Raw genomic sequence first — 17564 nt, forward strand, 5'->3', positions numbered from 1 at the left:
CTGGCATTTAACAACTTGTACGTTATCATGAAATCTCAAATTATACACAACAAAAAACCATCACAAACAAAAATTAACAGAATTGAAATTATGGAAAATGTCGCGATACACTTAATTATTAACAATGTTAAAAAGAGGAAATTGAATCATTTAAATCTACGATCCAGAAAAGCTGTTATTTATTTTTTGAAAACATTTACAAAGAATGACATTAAACAACCCATTTTTATTCAAAAAACCGCTTCTGATTGTGCGATTTGTAAAGAAGAAATTAAAGGAAAACGAAATTCCGTTAAAAATATTTGTGTGTCATGTGCTAGACATGTTTGTTTTAAACACTCTATCCGAATTTATAAATGTAAAGATTGTATCAATCAATTTGATTTCTAAAACAATCAAAATTGATATTTTTGTGGTAGTAATATATCGGGATATTTGCATCAACAATAAAAATAAATTTCCTGTTTATACAAATAGTTCTCACGTAGACCTCATTTGGTTATTGGCAAAAATGGCGACTTGTTTAATTTCCCCTATAAAGCCAATCAAAAATATCTATTTTAATTTGTTTTTATGATTTTTGTTTATAATTGTTATTATTGGTTGCATGGCTTTCTCATGCAGTGTGTTATTTTTTAAAATAATATTTACACATTTTTTTCATAAAAAAAACGTGTAAAACATGCGACCATTCGCGGGTTAGAAGTAATGGTATTATAATGAAAACTTTTATATACTTTAATGTGTTATACGTTTAACATATATATCATATTTCGATAAGGTGTGATAAAAACATAAAAACATTAACAGTTGAAAATAATAGAGGTCTTGATAAATAATTAATAAAATATGTTAGACAGTATATCAAATCGATAATAAACAAAAACAATTGTAGAACAAACACAAAAATTTTAGAAAGACAACACCAAAGATATAAAGAAGTTGTTGAATGTTATTTTTGCGTGCAGACTAAGATACCGAGTCTATAATACAAACGAATTGTGTTTGGTTTAACAAGCCAAACAATATATGATAAATGATTTTGTACAAAAAACACACATTATGTAAATTAGAATGAATGTTTAAAATAAGTTGATGTGTATATGTAATGTAAGTGACATGCATTTTATAAAAAAAGATATTTAAAAATGGATTAACAACACGTATCGGCGATAGATTGTAACATGTACATCAAGATAATAACAACTTTATATCAAATAATAGTTAATTTTTAATATTGACCAGTAATAAAGTTGTGTAAATAAACACCAGAACAACAAAAAAGTGTTAAATATTTACATGTGTCATGTAAACAACTTTTTAAATACATATAATTTTTATTCATTATGATGAGTGTCTCTATCTTATTATGTACTATTGAAAACATATTTTATCACCTTGTATTTAAAGTGAAAACTGTTATTATAATTATAATTTAAAAATAATAAAAGTTGATTCTTTTTTTAATAAAATGAAAAAAATAAAAAAGAGGAATGCGACGAAAAAGCATTTTTATTGATACAAATAACAAAGTTATGAATTAATATTTGGACTAAAATGATGTTGTTGACCCGATAATTATTATCGGGTTTTAAATACTTGTTTAGTTATAATTATCAATTGAAATTAATCTTAGTTTTAATAAGAAAATAGTATTGAATTATTAATACTATTATTTTAAATAAACTACTTAAATTACAATTCAATTGTTATAGTATTTTGATAATTTATTTTTAATTTTTTGATTAATTCATTTCAAGAACTAAATAATAGTAATAAAACTGAACATAACAATTTATTAATAATATTAATAAATTTGTAATAAATTCTACTTCTTTTCATGGTATATTAAATTAAATTAAATAATCAACAAAATAAATACCGATCGAAACACACACAAACAAATCAATCAACAAATAACACAAGCGTTTTGTTGTTGTGCTTCAAAACTATTTCCAATAGTTTCGAAGAGCTCTTTAACGTTTTCTCCCGTCATAAAATTGCACTGGACAAACCTGAAAATGTTTTCTTTTTTTACGATTTCTTCCACTTCCTTTTCTGCAACAACAGTAGTCTCACTCGCCGTTCCACACAATATGATAGGAAGACCTTCTTTCGCGTTTCGCACTTCTGGCAACCAGAAGTTGATTACGTCATCATACGACTCTTGACTTCCCATAGAAAAACAGATGACAACACTCTTCGCGGACGCATACAAGATGTTCCTCATCGCAACAAGTTCTTTATTTTCCATCGCATTTGCCACGGTAATTTTCGTTGGCCCATTCTTCGTGTTGATCGTCGAGAACGTCAGATCGTCGACTTTATCAAACTCGTGTGGCGGGTACCTCTCTGTGTTATATGAAAGTATCAATCGCGTCTTCCCAGAATTCTCATCGCCAACAAACACACACCGCTCGCATGTGCCGGTGACTTCTTCTTTTGTTTCTTCTTGCAACTCGCAACTCATAATAACATTTTGAATAACATTTTTGTCACTTTGAGGCATACCACATGGCGCGTTGATATCTGTCACTGAAATAGTCTTGTGTGTGGTGTTCGGTGTGTTCGTAGTGGTGTTGTCAACACTTTGTGGGAGAGAGTCGTCTTGAGTTCGAATAACATTTTGAATAACGTTTTCTGATTTTTTAGACTTGCGAGGAGAATTTAACTTTGTGCACCGACGGAGTTCGGACTTTTGAGAGACTTGTGAACGTAGTCTGACTACATTGTACAGAGCCTCAAGCTCGTCAACAAGACTTAATAAAGTCTGGTCAGTGTTGTCGATGTCTTCAATCTCACATTCACTTTTAATGCGATCGACAAGAGACTTCAAACGTATGTATACCTCCTTTGTATTGTCTTTTGGATGTCGAATATCTTTTGGCGGTGGGGTGCTGTCCATTCTGTCTCGCTTCTCATTTTTTTCGAGATTGTGAAAAAATATCATTTGAGAATTCAATTGGGTACATTTTTGTGGGTTTTGTTCTTGTCTGTTCCGCACTTTGGTATCCGAAATTTCTATTCTATTTCAAAAAATATTTGAATTTTTAAAAAAAGTTTAATTTAGATTCATTTTTTAATTTAATAAAAATATTAACAATTTCTAATAACAAATTAAGATTTGATTATTATTAATTTATTAATATTAAAATTATTATTGAAAAAAAAATAAAAAAATATAATATTATAAACTATATTTGTATTAATAACAATAATAATAATTGAAGGTCTCATTACAGTGTCAACAATCTTGTTGCAAGCTTCTTCCCATTTGCTGTCGTTGGCAATTTTGACACATCGAGTGATTTTTTGACTTCTGAGAGCTATTTATTAGTTATTTACAATTCATAAAACTATTAAATAGACTAAAAACAAACAACGGAGTTTCTTTCGAAAATGAGTGAGTCGCACAAAATCTGAGCGAAGATTATGTCAAGTTTGAATAAATCGTTGAGTCTTTCGAATTTCTGACTTTCCAAAACGAAAGAGATAAAACATTTTGTTGATGACTCGAGTAACATATTAAACGTGTCTGCCAAAATCTTGTCAAAAATCCCGATGCCTGCGGCAAAATCATCAAGGAGATTGACGAAATGATCTAAGAGTGTGTCCACGTTGCATTTCAAAACTATATCGGAAACACTATTATACAATAACATAACGATTTTAAGATCAAGTGCCAATATCTTTTGTAAATCTTTCACTTTAATAGAATTATACTCGAAATGTTTCACCGCCATTTTGTGATTGCCAAATTTCTTCCGACACTTTTCGCTGCAAAAAACGTGATCATTACAATAGAGACACGGTAACATTGTATGACGTGTGCACACGTTTTTACACGTCGAACATTTGTTATCGGCGTTACAAATTTTCCGAGGCGTTTTGATTTTGGAATTCATTTGTAACAGAATGACGGACGTGATGTGATTTTTCAAAAACTCAATTGTTTTCACTGTTCCCAAAACGCAATTTTGATGTCCCACCATGACTTCGAAAACTTCTTTCATCAATATGTCATTGACAGACGAACAAATATCTCCGCCTTTGACTGCCAACATTTGAATAACATTTAAAATGATATCGACATTTTCTATATCTGCTTTATTACTAGTAATTAATTCTAATAAATGTAACGCAAAAGTCATCCCAATTGGTGTAATCCAATCTTCTTTGTTTTCTATATTGAAATAGATCTGTGGTGTTATAATATCAAAAACAGCCTCGACAACTCCTATTTTAGAGATCTTGTCAAATAGGTTCCGCATTATACCCATCGCTTCTGCTCCACATTCAATCCGTTGACTTCCGATGACTCCGCCGAGGGCATACATGATTTCCAAATTGCCACTTTCTATATCCTCCGGTGTCGTGTCTTCCTTTAAGTACATTCGACACATATCGATGACATCCCGCGCCATCTTCTCATTCAAGATCTTCCTTGAGAAAAGTGCTAGACCATATTTAACAAGGGCCTTATTCTCAGTATCATTCGCTTGTGTGCAAGCCATCTGGAGCATTGAGAATCCAAGTTTTAGTATCACTGGATTTCGGTCTTTTCCAGCCAAATTGATGATATGGAGTATCCCCGTCCAATTGATGTGTTTGTTGACGTCGTGTTTCTCTAACACGTCAGTGATTGTCTTCATCACTTCTTCTCTCACTTTTTCTATAGGAGAATCCGCCATAATAACAATCAACGAGTTGATGATGTCATCGTTCTTATAAAACTTGTCGTGAAGCATTCCAAGTGCTTTCACAGCTTCGACGGAAACTACTTCATGTGGGTGGAGTCCCGCTTTAGTGTAGACTTCCGTCGCAATTTGAATGATGTCGTCGATCTCACTTCTCTCGCGACCAACACACATCAAGAGGACATGCAATAACATCGTGAACAAGAACATCTGCGGACACAACGTGTTGATCTCCGACAAGACCACCGTCTTCATCGCATTCAAAAAGCAGAAGAAGTTTTCTTTGGAAGCCACCGCCTCCTTCGCAAAGATGTCGTTCATGACTCCTATCTGTTTCTGTAAGAAAGATTTCAACGTCGTCAACGTCTTCGGGTCAAACTGTTTATTCGAGATGCGAAGGTCATTATTCACAAAGGTGAAACACCCCAAGTACTCAATATATTCTATGTCTCTCTCATTCTTAGGCATCTCCTTTAACTCAGTTATAACTCCTTTAGGCTTCGGGAGAAGGTTTAAGTGGTCTAAATGACTAATCACTTTGAGGCATGACACCCATCCCTTCAATATATACATGCCCTCGTCTTTACAAATTTGTATGATATATCGAATGGCTAAGACGTGCTTTGCACGCATCATCTCTGGTGTCAATAAGACTGTCCATAATGATAACTCGGAGAGTAAGTCGTCACTCTCAGACATTTTTAAGATGGAAGTGCAGTGGATCAATTTCTGCATCCCTTTCAAACTGTTCTCAACAAAGTCCCCAGTCTCTTCATTGAAAAAGGCTTTTCTAAAGATGTCACAACACGACGAAGTCACACTTCGTAAGAACATCTCGACAAGTTCAGATGTTATTGAGGAGAACGTCTCATCTTCCGTCTTCCGTATTTTTAACATATTAGTGTCGATCCCACTCATCGTCCGAAGCATCTGTTCCTTCATTTCTAAGTCTTCTGTGTTATCTCTCTTGACTCCAAGAAGCCAGTCGGACACCGCAAACATCCCGCTCGATGCTCTTTTATAGAGTCCTTCGATATCAACATCTCCTTTAATACCAGATACCATCTCTTGGAACTTCTTTAGTGTCATTTCCTTATTAGAAGTATCCATTGCAATGCCAATGACTGAAGTAGTTAATAAAGAGACATCTTCGATACTCAAATGAAGAGATTGGTTACACTCCACATACCTCTCTGCAAAGCGTGGAATGATATTATCAACTATATGTACCTCCCCAGGGGTACAGAAGATACGAAACATCCTCTGGAGAGCATCATCAAACCGTTCTCCTGTGAAGTCGATGTCTTTCATTAAGTTATTTAAGACTTCTGGGACTTCTTTTCCTATGGAAGTCAAGTACTCCGTCATTTTCCGTTTATCGACTCCGGGCGTCGTTAACAAGAACTCCGCGATGTCCTTCTTGTTATCTTTGCAATATGAATGTCTCACAAAGAAGTTGATGCCTTCGATATATTCTTTATTGAAGATTTGGATGCCCTGTTCGAGCATCACTTTGCGATCAATTTTGGCTTCGATCCCTTCTTTCTTGTATTCTATCCCACTCGCTATTGTCTCGGAAACACCATCGATGATGTTCAGAATACACTTCAATGCTCGCATGCGATTGTCGATGTCAAATTGCTTGGACACATACTTCTCATTGGACTTCATCTTGCCATCCACGACGTCTGAAAGAGTCTTAATGAGGGAGTACACGACATTTGGGGCTTTGTAGTTACAGTCATACAACTTGAACATCGACAACACACATTCACTCTTCTCAGTCAGTGACACTAACATCTCTAACGTTAACTGTTTCTGTTGTGATGTCGATATCTGCGAGTTAAGCACAAACAAGTAGAGTCTGTCCAATACCACAGAAAGGCCTTTTAAGTGTAAAATAGGCGAGGACATGATCTCGACAAAGATCTTGACTGCGGGAATATACTTCTGAGGCTCTGTAGTGAAGCCGTTGTCTATCAAACAGTCGACTATGGGTTGTTTCCACATGTCATACGACTGCAATTGAGTGTGATCGGCCTCAGACAAAACCATTAAAATGCACTTGACAGCATGCGCGTGTGCTCGGGAAGTGGTGTACTTCTTATTCTCCTCAGATAACCCTTTGACGTACTTCATCTTCTCTTCCCGGTGTTTCTCCGCGTCGTTTTTAATCTTTGCTTTAATGTCAATTGATAACTGATATTTGTTGTCTAATATCTCTCTTGTTCGCACGGCGTCTGGAGAGCACCAATCAACGACGGCATATCGACTGACTGTTGTGAGTAACGAGACGACAGGGGGGATCTTTCCCTCTGGAAATTTCAAGAGTGGGGCGTTGACAAGAAATGATTTAATTAAGTCTTTGACCATCGCCGTCTCCTGCGCATTAGGAAGTAACACCAAGTGTAAGTCGAAAAGTGTTGAAATGAGTAATGAATAGACTTCTTCGTGTAAGAACGACTTCGACAAGTTATTAAAAGAGGTCAAAATGATCGGTAAAATACCACCGGAAGAGTACGGTAAGATCGATAACATTGAAGAACACAACAAAGAGAGGGTATGTGGCGTCATCAAGTCTGGTGTGATGATAGTCACCACATGAGTCAATATACTCTTCCGGTCTTTGTCTTGTAAAATCGCATCAAATAATTGGAGAAATATGTTCTGCGTCAAATCTTGAAAGATGCACGTCACAAATTGAGTCGTGTCACTCGTGATTTCAGCAAGTTGCTCGCTCAGTATTTTCGATACTTGTTTCACTATAGAACCCTCTTTACTCACACGATATAATAAAGTCTCTACTGTCTCTACTAACAAAGACTGTTTCGAGGCGGGGTCCGGTATGGGTATTGGGTCCGGCGGGGCAACAGGAGAACGTGAAGGTGAAGACTGCATATCTGTGTTGGATGTTTAAGAGTTTTCCTATGCTCTTGTTTTTTCTTTTTTCTCGTCTGGTTTTGTATAGTTCAATATAGTTTTATTTGTTATTTATTAATAGTATTGTTCATGTCGAAGAATTCCAAAGTCCGATACAAATTCTTTTTTGGTAAAAAGTGAAATATAAAATAATTATGTTTACTATACTTTTACTATTAAAATACAATTTGTCATTCAATCAGTACAAAACGGACTTAATTGTTTCCAAAAAGACGTTAAAAAGTTTGACAGTTTTCACATGGAAAATATGTTTCAAACTAAAAACAAAGAAAAGTTACAATTACAAAAACTGCATTTCTGAAAACGTCAAACTTTTTTTGCTAGTATAATTTATAGTTAAAGTAACTATTTTATTTCTTATTAATGTTCTTTGAGCAAAACGAAACTGACAATCTCAAAGTCGCTCATTTCTCTCCAAAACGTTTCACGACATATAAAAGCCTCACACAACTTCTTAATTTCAAAAGTCGATGCAGTTCGTCGATTTCAAGACTCGTACTGCCACAAAAAAAGCATGTAATAGTGTCTACAGTCCTCCTAAGCCTAAACATGTCCGAACCATTATAGTCAGAAGCTTTAATGGAGGAGTTCCTACCTTTTACTCGGAGCTTGTCAAAACATTGTCATGCCTTGATCCACTCAAGGTCTATAAGTCTTTTGTTACACTTCACAAAGTCATTATCGAAGGTTCCCCGTCACTCTGTGGCGGGTATCTTGATGCTGTTCTTCCTACTGTGCACCAAGTGGCAAACACCACACAACGCCTCAATGCATGGTACGCTCTCCAGAAGCTCACGAAGTGTTATGTGAAGTACTTGGAACTTCGCTTTGTCTTTATTATTAAGTTCCCATTCTTCGATGGCGCACTCAAAATAGCAAAGAAAGTGCCAGAGGAATTTTACACGGACAAACGATCACTTGAGATCTTGTCGTACTTAATGGACTTGATGGACACTTTGTTGGTCATTCCATTGCCCGTCATTCACTCGTATGGCGCAGATATTACTAAATTGGACTGCGCAGTCCCACTCATTAATGACTCGTTCCATTTGTTCAATGCAATTGCACTGTTTATAGGAAACATCGCGTTTGTGAACAACAACTCGGAAGTGTTCCAATTCTTGTTTGGGAGACTCGAAAAGATATACAAGAGTCTGCAAATGATGTACGACGCAGCGAGAAAGAATTCGTATATCACGTCTCTTATCGGCGTACCTGTATTGCCACCACTTCCCAAATTCGAGATTTCAGAGGAACAGAGAAGAAACTACTTCAAAGCACATCCAAACGCTTTTAGTGGGGAAGACCAGATGAAAAGTCTCTTTGAGAAATCGTTCAATTCCACCATCGAGAAACAAAGGAGAAAAGATGAGGCAAGGGCTCCAATTTATTCAGACGGAAGAGAAAACGAAGAAAATGACAATTTGAGAAGAGATTTCAACAAAAAGGCGGGGATTGAACGGAATGAGAGGCAAAGTCAACCGTCTGTAGAAAACCAGAACTCTGTTGGTCAGGAAAAAATTGGTATTTACGAAAAGCAACAACTGAGGATTAGAGAGGACTTGATTAATACAGGAAGAAGTCTGACACGGAGCATACAAGGCTTTTTGGATGTTATTAACATGTCACCCAATTCAGACGAAGAACGAGTCGAAGAGATGATCAACTGCCTTAATAAGGAATTGGAAGACCCCGACAATGTACCGGACATTAAGACACATATTTGGAAGACGTTTTTGGCCATCCCACACATTCTTAGCGAAGACAATGCAAGAGGCGTTGTCGAGAGAAATCAAGAAGGCGTTGCGGCGAACTGTTTGAGTGACGTTGTTGAACTTGAAAACAATTTGGTGAGAGTGTGTCGAATGAACAATAACAAAGACGACGTCACAGAGGCTGTCAACCAGTTTATTTGTGAATTGACGAAGCAGAAAGAACTGTTGGATCAACAAGGAAAGAAACAAACGCAGAACGTGCCACTCTTTGACTTTTTGGGTACCGGAAATGAAATCAACAACGATAATAACGTGAATTGCTTGAATCAAAACGTTCAACAGAGTGTGGTGGAGAATGCCAATACCTCTTGTCAAAGCTTTGATTACACCATTCCTCAAAATGGCCAACAGAACAATACAAAAATATACCCATCAATGCCTCAACAAAATGGGTTCACCAATTTTCAATATTCACAACAGCCACAACAAAATGTCGATCTAATCGATGTCTTGGGACAACAAACAGTCGCTCAGAATTATCAACCTGCGCAAAACGTGCAAAGAACACCAAATACACAAAATGTCCAACAGAAAAAGCAGAATGTCCAAATTATTCAACCCAAAGTGATTGGGCCAAAACAATATGTGAGTGCACCAAAAGTCGAACCGAGCGTTGTACCAACATACCCAGACAATGAAGTGAAAGGAACCAAATTTGTCGATATTAGCAGAGAAGTCTCAAAACAAATACAAAGCTTGGACTCTGCCAAAATAGCGCTGACTGCTAACCCGACAACAAATAAGATCAGTGGTGTGTTTGACAAGTTGTATAATTTAATTCGCGTAGCTGGTGACTGTGAAGAAGACCGCCTGAGAAGTGGAAAGACTAAAGGATCGAATTTGTATTATGACAACGAAGTGTGGGAAGAAGGGCTCTTGAGTTGCGCTAAAAAGATTGTTGAGTGGGCCAAGGCCATATCAGAAGAAACAAATGCGACAGACGACTGGCTTGTTGCTGCTCTCAAACAGTTTTCTGCATTGTCGTCTCAACTTGTTGCTGCCGCTCGAGCGACTTTAGACCCCAACTCGCCTCTTCTTAGAATACTTGAGAACTGTTTGAGTGAGGTGATTAAAGACGTCAACGCGCATATTCAGAGGATATTGGATTCTCGTGTTAAGAAGGTTGTAAGTGTTAAAGTGTCGAGTAACCCAGTGACTGCCAAGAAGAATTTGATGGAATCGGAAGTTAAAGTGTTGGAGCTACAAAGACAATTGCAAGAGGCTCAAGACAAGTTGTATCAACTTAGAAAGGATCAATACAATTGATACAACAATGTTGTATGTATGAATGAATTTGTTTGTAATGGGTTCTATTTCTTTTGAGAGTACGCAAACTATAATATATAGTACTTATACTAATATATTAATTATATAAAATAGTATAACAAAGAGTTTATTCTATACAAGACTTGTTCTATTTATGTATTTAAAACCTCCCGAATAAACACGAGAAACACCTGAAGAAAAACACGGAAAATTGTCTCGAAAAAAAGTCTAAAAATTAAAACAACTGCAAATGGATTTGAAGGAACTAATTAATTTAAAGCGAGTGTATGACTGAAGGAAATACGTACCAATTCAAGATTGTGTTGCTTGGTGATTCGAGTGTAGGGAAGTCGTCGATTGTCCTGAGGGTTTGTAAAGGGGAGTACAAAGAATTCCAGGAGAACACAATCGGCGCAGCGTTTTTGACAAAAACCCTAATAGTCGATAAAGACACTATCAAGTTTGAATGCTGGGACACTGGTTTGTCTTCAAAAATCAATAACTTAAAAACTACAAATGACATGAAACTTATGAACAACGGAGTTTATTAGACATAAATACCTTTATAGTGTTATTAATAACAAAAAGCTGGACAAGAACGTTATCACTCGTTGACACCTATGTATTACAGAGGGAGTAATGCTGCACTTGTGGTGTTTGACATCACATCAGACGTTTGTTGCTATCTTTACACGCCTTTTTTGGAAATGTAAAATTTGGGAAACGGAAATTTCTGAACAAAAATTCGTGAGAAAAGTTATTTTGAAATAGTCGAAAATAACATTGAAATGGGTTATTGAGTTTAATGACAAGTAGTCGTCATATGCACAAGCAAAAAAGTGGGTCGACGAGTTGAGAGAGTCGGCAAATGACACGATGATATTCTTAGTGGGAAATAAGTGTGACTTGGAAGGCTCAAGGTCAGTGACAAAAGAGGACGCCGAGGCTTACGCACGAAGTATTTCTGTCGACTACATCGAGACATCAGCAAAAAGCAACATCAACGTGAGCGAGTTATTTGACTTGGTTGCTCGCAAGTTGCCAAAGACTGAAAAGGGATTGATTGACCAAGACGAGGTTGTGATTTCAAACCGCAACGGCCAGAAAAAAGGATGTTGTTAACTCTGTGAAGTTTTTATGCATTTAGTTTTCTCTTTTTGTTGCTAATAGAGATGAGATAGATGGACGATACTAGACAGTTGATGTGTAACACTAACTATGAACAAAATATTAACTTTATATACAAGTCTTTTTGAGTGTCGTTGACTAACTCTGCGTTATGGCGGAGTTACTCTGATTTGCGCAAACTTCGAAGTAACAAAAGTCCAACCCAAAAGCCACTTAATGTCAGTTTACAAGTTTTAAAGGAGTTGAGTTAAAAACAAACACCTGAGAACAGAAGCGCTGGAGATTGGAACAGTGTCGCCTTCACATGAAACAGCTAAACGTTTCATTTCTGCTGGTACACGGATCGTTTGGGGTTTTCTTTTTCTTGACCCGGTGTCAGTATTTGGATTAAAAAGAATTTGGTCTTTTAATTCTTTGAGCCTCGCGATTTTTTCTTGGACTTTGTCCTTTTCTTCAATTGGAATTTCTTTTTTAAGGATTGTTTCGTTCTTTTGTATCTCTCTGTCAACTTTGAGGATCTGTTGGTTATCATAGTCTTGATTGTTTACGAGAAACAAACTTTTCTATAAGGCCATCTCTTTACCCCTATCGACCGACAGGCTTTTTTTAAGAGAGTTGTGGTAATCCCCAATTTTTCGACAACATAATCTTCTGGATATTCGTACAGTTTAGTCATTGCCTCAATAACTTCTGGGATGGACATTTGATTTTTGTTTTCTTGAGTTCCATTGATTTGAGTGGTTTCAGTGACTTCAGTTGTCTGTTCGGTCGAGTTTAACAGTGAGTTCAAAGTGCTTGTAAAGGGGGACGATGTTGAAGTGTCCATTGGTTTTCAGTTTACAAATTGTTCTCTCGGATATTTTCATGCCTTAAATGTAAGTTCGTTCCAAAATTCTCAATCTTTTGGATTGTGATGGGATGAGTTTTTCATAAATTTCTATTTTTATTTTTTTTGTTTAAAAAAAATATAGATAAATTATAGTTTTATTTTTTCATTTTTTAGTAATTTACTATAAATAATAGTAATAATTATATATGTTAATCAATTCATATTAACAACAATAATTATTAAAAAATTTAATAATTACAACTTACATCAATGAACTAAAGAAAAACTATAAATTACTATTTTCAACTGGTTTTCCGTTTAAGAATTGAATTCCTCTTCTTCCTGTGACCCGTTTCTTTTGGACGTTTTTGAATTGATCTGAGAAAGCGTTTCTATGTGGTGGAACGAAGATGATATTAGAGATTTTGTTACAGGCCTTACAGTTGTACTTTAACCCACACAGTTGTTCGAAGTTATTAGACACGAAGAATCCATTGACCAAACACAATGAACATATCAAATGTGATCCTTTAGTTGTCGAACATTTGATCCAATTCCATCCAATTCGTTTGTCTTTGGGACACACTCCACACATCACACAATACTCTTCCCCATTATAATCGGTGTCGTCTTCTTCTTCAATGAACGGAGCAATAAGTCCTTTTGTGATCAACTCGACAACCTTTGCACGCCATATGGGTTGTTTGTACCAATTCTCTGTGGACAACCATTGCAATGATTCGTTGGAACAACTGTTCGTTTGATAATTAAAGAGTGCTCGACCAGCAATGTCTTCTAACGACTTTTCATCTTCCGTTAAATATTCATATTCAATACGACTTATCGAGGATTGCAGTTGAAAGATTGATGAAAACAAATGATTGTAATCACTCATCACTTTTCAGATCGTATTTTGGTTTTTATAACAATTTTGTATAGTATATTTTGGTTCTTTTTATTAGTCTTCTAGTTTATTTGTAAATAAAAATTTAAAACTCATTCAATGACTTTTTCTATTTTTTATTATCGAAATACCATAATCAAATTAGTTATAAAAATATTAAGTTATTTTATTTTTTTTTTAGTTTTTATTATTTAATATAATAAAGTTAATTAAAATTTAATTAATAATCATTTCAAAATAAATTTATTATTTTTTTATTCTTTTTTATTAGTAATTATATTGATACCAATATTATTGATTAAACTATAATAAATATTAATAATAATTTAATGACTTTTTCTTGAAATCTATTAAATACAAAAACAACCATAAATCATTTCATTCCAGTGCAAAAGATTACAATTGATCATTTATTACGTTTTAATAAACTATAATAAATAAAAGTGGTTAAGCAAAACCTTTTTTGCTTCTTCACTTTTAGAATCACTTTGTTATTAAAATTATTTTCAAATCATAAACAAATCACCCGGTTATTTACTGATTTTTGGCGCATTATTTTTATACCCCGTGTTGCCACATGTACCCATGTGTCACTTTAAGAAATTCGGGAATCTTGTCCAATAATTGCTATTTTTCCCGAAGCCATATTTAGGATTGGTCCATCCTTTATTATAATTATCACAACAGCCGCTTTTCAAAAACAAAGCTAATTATCCGTTTTCAAAATAATAAAAAATCCTGTAAATCAAACAATAATAATATTAACATTGTTCTTTCGCTAAATTGTATTCATGTGGTTAAGTTTCAAACGAGTCAAGAAACTGCACCTTTTTTACACTTTTCGAACTTTGGATCCATACAAAAAAAACTTAAGAAAACACCCGATTTATTACATTTTATTGATTAATAATTTCTGTGTAAAAATGGAACTTCAAAAGGAACTGGTACCAAAATAAAAATAAAAGTTGAAGTGCAAAATTTAATAAAAGTCAAGACAAAACTCACCGCAAAAAGATGTTTTGAGAAGCGATTCGAATTTGCTTCTCCACATAAATAGTAGATTTCAATAAAAAGTCAATTCTTTTTATGTCTGATGATTTAACATTATTTGAATTCTCCATTTTAAGTTATTAATAATTTTTATTTATTTACAATCAAATATATAGTATTTATATTAATATAAATACCATATTTTTAAATAAAAATAAATTTTATTTTAACGAATGATTGTATGAGACATTTACATTACAAATCATGAAAGCCATTCATATGAATATAAATGGCACTTCAATTAAAGTTCAAAAGTTTAAAAAACACTTCTATAAAAAATTATAAATATAAATTCGTTGAGAATAAAAGGGTTTTCCATCTTTTGAAAATCAAAACAATACTAATGAATATGTGTGCACTTGAATGTGATTGCCTCTTATGTAAAATGCAAGAAGTCATACAACACAATCGGTACATCCCTTGGATCACTCTTTCAAGGATATTTTACTTATCTTTAATGCATAAATATCCTTCACAAGAATATTTCTCAGTCAAGACTGATGTTCCCCAATTGATTGAATCACATTGGACTATCATTTCGAAGTTATCCCAATTCTCTGAAGACAAATGGAGAAAGAGTTTATTAGATGCTATTAACCACTCGAGGTTCTTTATTAGTGGCAAAGAACATTTCCACGTCTCTGGCTTCTGGAAGTTAAAAGACACTTCCATTCCTTTCATTGAGAATTATGTGAATGATGAAGAGATCCCAAAGACGGAAGACTCAAATGAATCGTCACAAGTTATATGTGCTTCACCATCAATGTCTTCTCTGAATAATTTAAATAATTCATCGGACCAAATAAGAGAATATTATATTAATATTATCAACCAAGCAAAAATGAATATCAGTGCGTTAGTGCAATTCTATCCAAACGCCGATATTAACATGAAAATGCAAATCCAATCTGAAGTCAAAATTAATGAAGAAACTATTCAAAGAGCATCGTTCACTCTTTTTAATTTGACTGATCAAAATAGCCAATTCTACTCAAGTGCATGTTTTATGGTCAGAACTGTGTTCTAATTGTTTTTTTGTAAATTATTTCTTCGTGTTTTAAGTTTTTTTTTGATTTTGTCAATTTTCGGATAAAAAATTGAAATAATCGAAAATTGAATTTTTAGTTAATTATTGAAGAATTGAGATTGTCAATTTGTTTTCAACTGTTCAAAAAGATAAAAATTGACATTTTCAATTTTTAACAAAAAATTGAAAAAGTCAAAATTTGAACTTTATAATAATAATGAAATAGTTGAGATAGTCAAATTTATATAAAAGATTCATTCAATTATTTTATAACTCCCCTTCAAATCACACAATCAGTGCAAAACCATCCAATCCTTACTTTTCATAGTAAAAGATAATTACTCTCTTCACAATAAATTTGTTTGGTGAATTCATTAAGAAGTAAGCGTCTTCTCCGTGTTGGACGACCTTTTCTGTTTTAAAATAGGTAGAGAAGTTAGTTGAGAACATTCCTTCCAACTCTTTAGTTTCATTCCGTTTTAAAGAAAAAGCGCAATTAATGAAGTAATTGTGGTTGTTCTGATATAAATCAGTCGTTAGTGTATACTTTGGTATGACTTTCATAGCCGTTTTAGTCGGATTAATTAAACTAAAGATAAAACTGTCTGCATCGTCCATGACTACTTTAGTAGTTGAATCTTCAGTCTTTCCAACTCGGCGATGTGTTGTACCAAAGACATACCCATCACTTGTCACAAACAAGTATAACACACGCTTCTTCGTTTGTTTCGCTGTTTTGTCCCAATCGACTCCAACCGCCTTATTTAAAGTGTCGTCTTCTATTGGACCAATGCGGGAGTCAAAATAAAGGTGATAAGAACTCGCCCCACACCACTCGTGCAATTTACAAAACATCGTCGCAGTCACTCCTTCGCTCGCCATTGAGTCTATAAAGTACACATTCGGTCCGCTCAGTGTTGGTGGGGAGTTGGAACTGACACTCACAGTGATATCAAAATTCACTGGAACATTCATCAAAGGTACTCTCATTGATAAAAGTGATGAACTCTTGTTGAACACTTCACTCGTTTCACTGTCGGGTAACTGCGAGAAACTTTTGTTCAAATCAAACGATTGAGGAAGGAGTAGTGGTGGTGTTTGTAATGGTTTAGTTTTAGTTGGGCACAACTCAGGGTTTGTCCGTTTCTCTGGGAATAACACACGGTTCGTGTAAAAATCAGACGAAATGTTTTTCAAATTGATTTCTGTCGTATCTTGTCTTGACGCCGTGTCATTAACTCGTGTCTCTAAATCAGCGTATTTCTCACAAACGGCATATACTATGGTTTTTAATTTATCAATTTGGGACTTCAGTTGTATAACTTCAGACTCCATGGGTTTTTTGGATATGTTTTGATTAAATATAAAAATTGGTAAAATTATAGTTTATTGTATTATATCTATTAATGGTATTCTTGATTGTATATTATAATTTTTTGGATTTATCTAAAAAGTTCGTTATAAATTATTGAAAAAATACTTCGTGAAAATAACTATAAATATTTGTAAATATTTTTTATTAATTTAGTATTTTTTTTAATTGTATTTTATACTCAATATTTACTATTCAAAATATGGTATAATATATTTTATTAAATAAAATAATTTAAGTTTTATTTAAAAATATTCTAAATTATAACAATTATTTATTAAATTAAAGAACTATTTGATTAAAAAAAATTTACAAATTTCCATAATATCAAATTAATATTTTAAATAAATTTAATTACATTATTATTATAAGTTTTTGTCGTATTTAAATTTGAGAATAGAAAACCAAAAAAACATGTCACATTAGTTTTGTACCTTTCAATAAATATCAAATCGAAAAACCATTAAAAAATAGTTTATTATAATACGTTATTAACTAAATGTTTAAATACTTTTCGGCACATTAACAAATTCTTATTTTATGCCGAAATGCCTAAAAAAAGAAACAATGTAAGTA

At 34.0% G+C, this 17564-nt stretch overlaps 8 protein-coding genes across 8 annotated transcripts; 3 read left to right on the forward strand and 5 right to left on the reverse strand.

The window, feature by feature from the left end:
• Positions 1-1909: 1909 nt before the first annotated feature.
• Positions 1910-2905, reverse strand: EIN_467860 (hypothetical protein; the record flags this gene model as incomplete). Its single annotated transcript, XM_004182970.1, has 1 exon — positions 1910-2905. The coding sequence occupies one exon, from the start codon at positions 2903-2905 to the stop codon at positions 1910-1912; it is 996 nt and encodes a 331-aa protein (XP_004183018.1).
• A 331-nt stretch (positions 2906-3236) lies between these two features.
• Positions 3237-7595, reverse strand: EIN_467870 (guanyl-nucleotide exchange factor, putative; the record flags this gene model as incomplete). The annotated part of the gene is made up of 2 exons (XM_004182971.1): positions 3237-3326; positions 3381-7595. 2 exons carry the CDS (start codon positions 7593-7595, stop codon positions 3237-3239), a joined length of 4305 nt encoding a protein of 1434 aa, XP_004183019.1.
• A 512-nt stretch (positions 7596-8107) lies between these two features.
• EIN_467880 (hypothetical protein) lies at positions 8108-10678 on the forward strand (the record flags this gene model as incomplete). The annotated part of the gene is made up of 1 exon (XM_004182972.1): positions 8108-10678. The coding sequence occupies one exon, from the start codon at positions 8108-8110 to the stop codon at positions 10676-10678; it is 2571 nt and encodes an 856-aa protein (XP_004183020.1).
• A 287-nt stretch (positions 10679-10965) lies between these two features.
• Positions 10966-11800, forward strand: EIN_467890 (rab5, putative; the record flags this gene model as incomplete). Its single annotated transcript, XM_004182973.1, has 3 exons — positions 10966-11158; positions 11267-11352; positions 11495-11800. 3 exons carry the CDS (start codon positions 10966-10968, stop codon positions 11798-11800), a joined length of 585 nt encoding a protein of 194 aa, XP_004183021.1.
• A 144-nt stretch (positions 11801-11944) lies between these two features.
• Positions 11945-12632, reverse strand: EIN_467900 (hypothetical protein; the record flags this gene model as incomplete). Its single annotated transcript, XM_004182974.1, has 3 exons — positions 11945-12018; positions 12066-12324; positions 12366-12632. The coding sequence occupies 3 exons, from the start codon at positions 12630-12632 to the stop codon at positions 11945-11947; spliced, it is 600 nt and encodes a 199-aa protein (XP_004183022.1).
• Positions 12633-12921: 289 nt separating this feature from the next.
• Positions 12922-13530, reverse strand: EIN_467910 (hypothetical protein; the record flags this gene model as incomplete). The annotated part of the gene is made up of 1 exon (XM_004182975.1): positions 12922-13530. One exon carries the CDS (start codon positions 13528-13530, stop codon positions 12922-12924), a length of 609 nt encoding a protein of 202 aa, XP_004183023.1.
• Positions 13531-14818: 1288 nt separating this feature from the next.
• EIN_467920 (hypothetical protein) lies at positions 14819-15616 on the forward strand (the record flags this gene model as incomplete). The annotated part of the gene is made up of 1 exon (XM_004182976.1): positions 14819-15616. One exon carries the CDS (start codon positions 14819-14821, stop codon positions 15614-15616), a length of 798 nt encoding a protein of 265 aa, XP_004183024.1.
• Positions 15617-15931: 315 nt separating this feature from the next.
• EIN_467930 (hypothetical protein) lies at positions 15932-16951 on the reverse strand (the record flags this gene model as incomplete). The annotated part of the gene is made up of 1 exon (XM_004182977.1): positions 15932-16951. One exon carries the CDS (start codon positions 16949-16951, stop codon positions 15932-15934), a length of 1020 nt encoding a protein of 339 aa, XP_004183025.1.
• Between the last annotated feature and the right edge of the window lie 613 nt (positions 16952-17564).

Source organism: Entamoeba invadens (assembly GCF_000330505.1).
Source record: "Entamoeba invadens IP1 unplaced genomic scaffold scaff_1105074725099, whole genome shotgun sequence".
In the NCBI taxonomy this organism is placed as follows: domain Eukaryota; phylum Evosea; order Mastigamoebida; family Endamoebidae; genus Entamoeba; species Entamoeba invadens.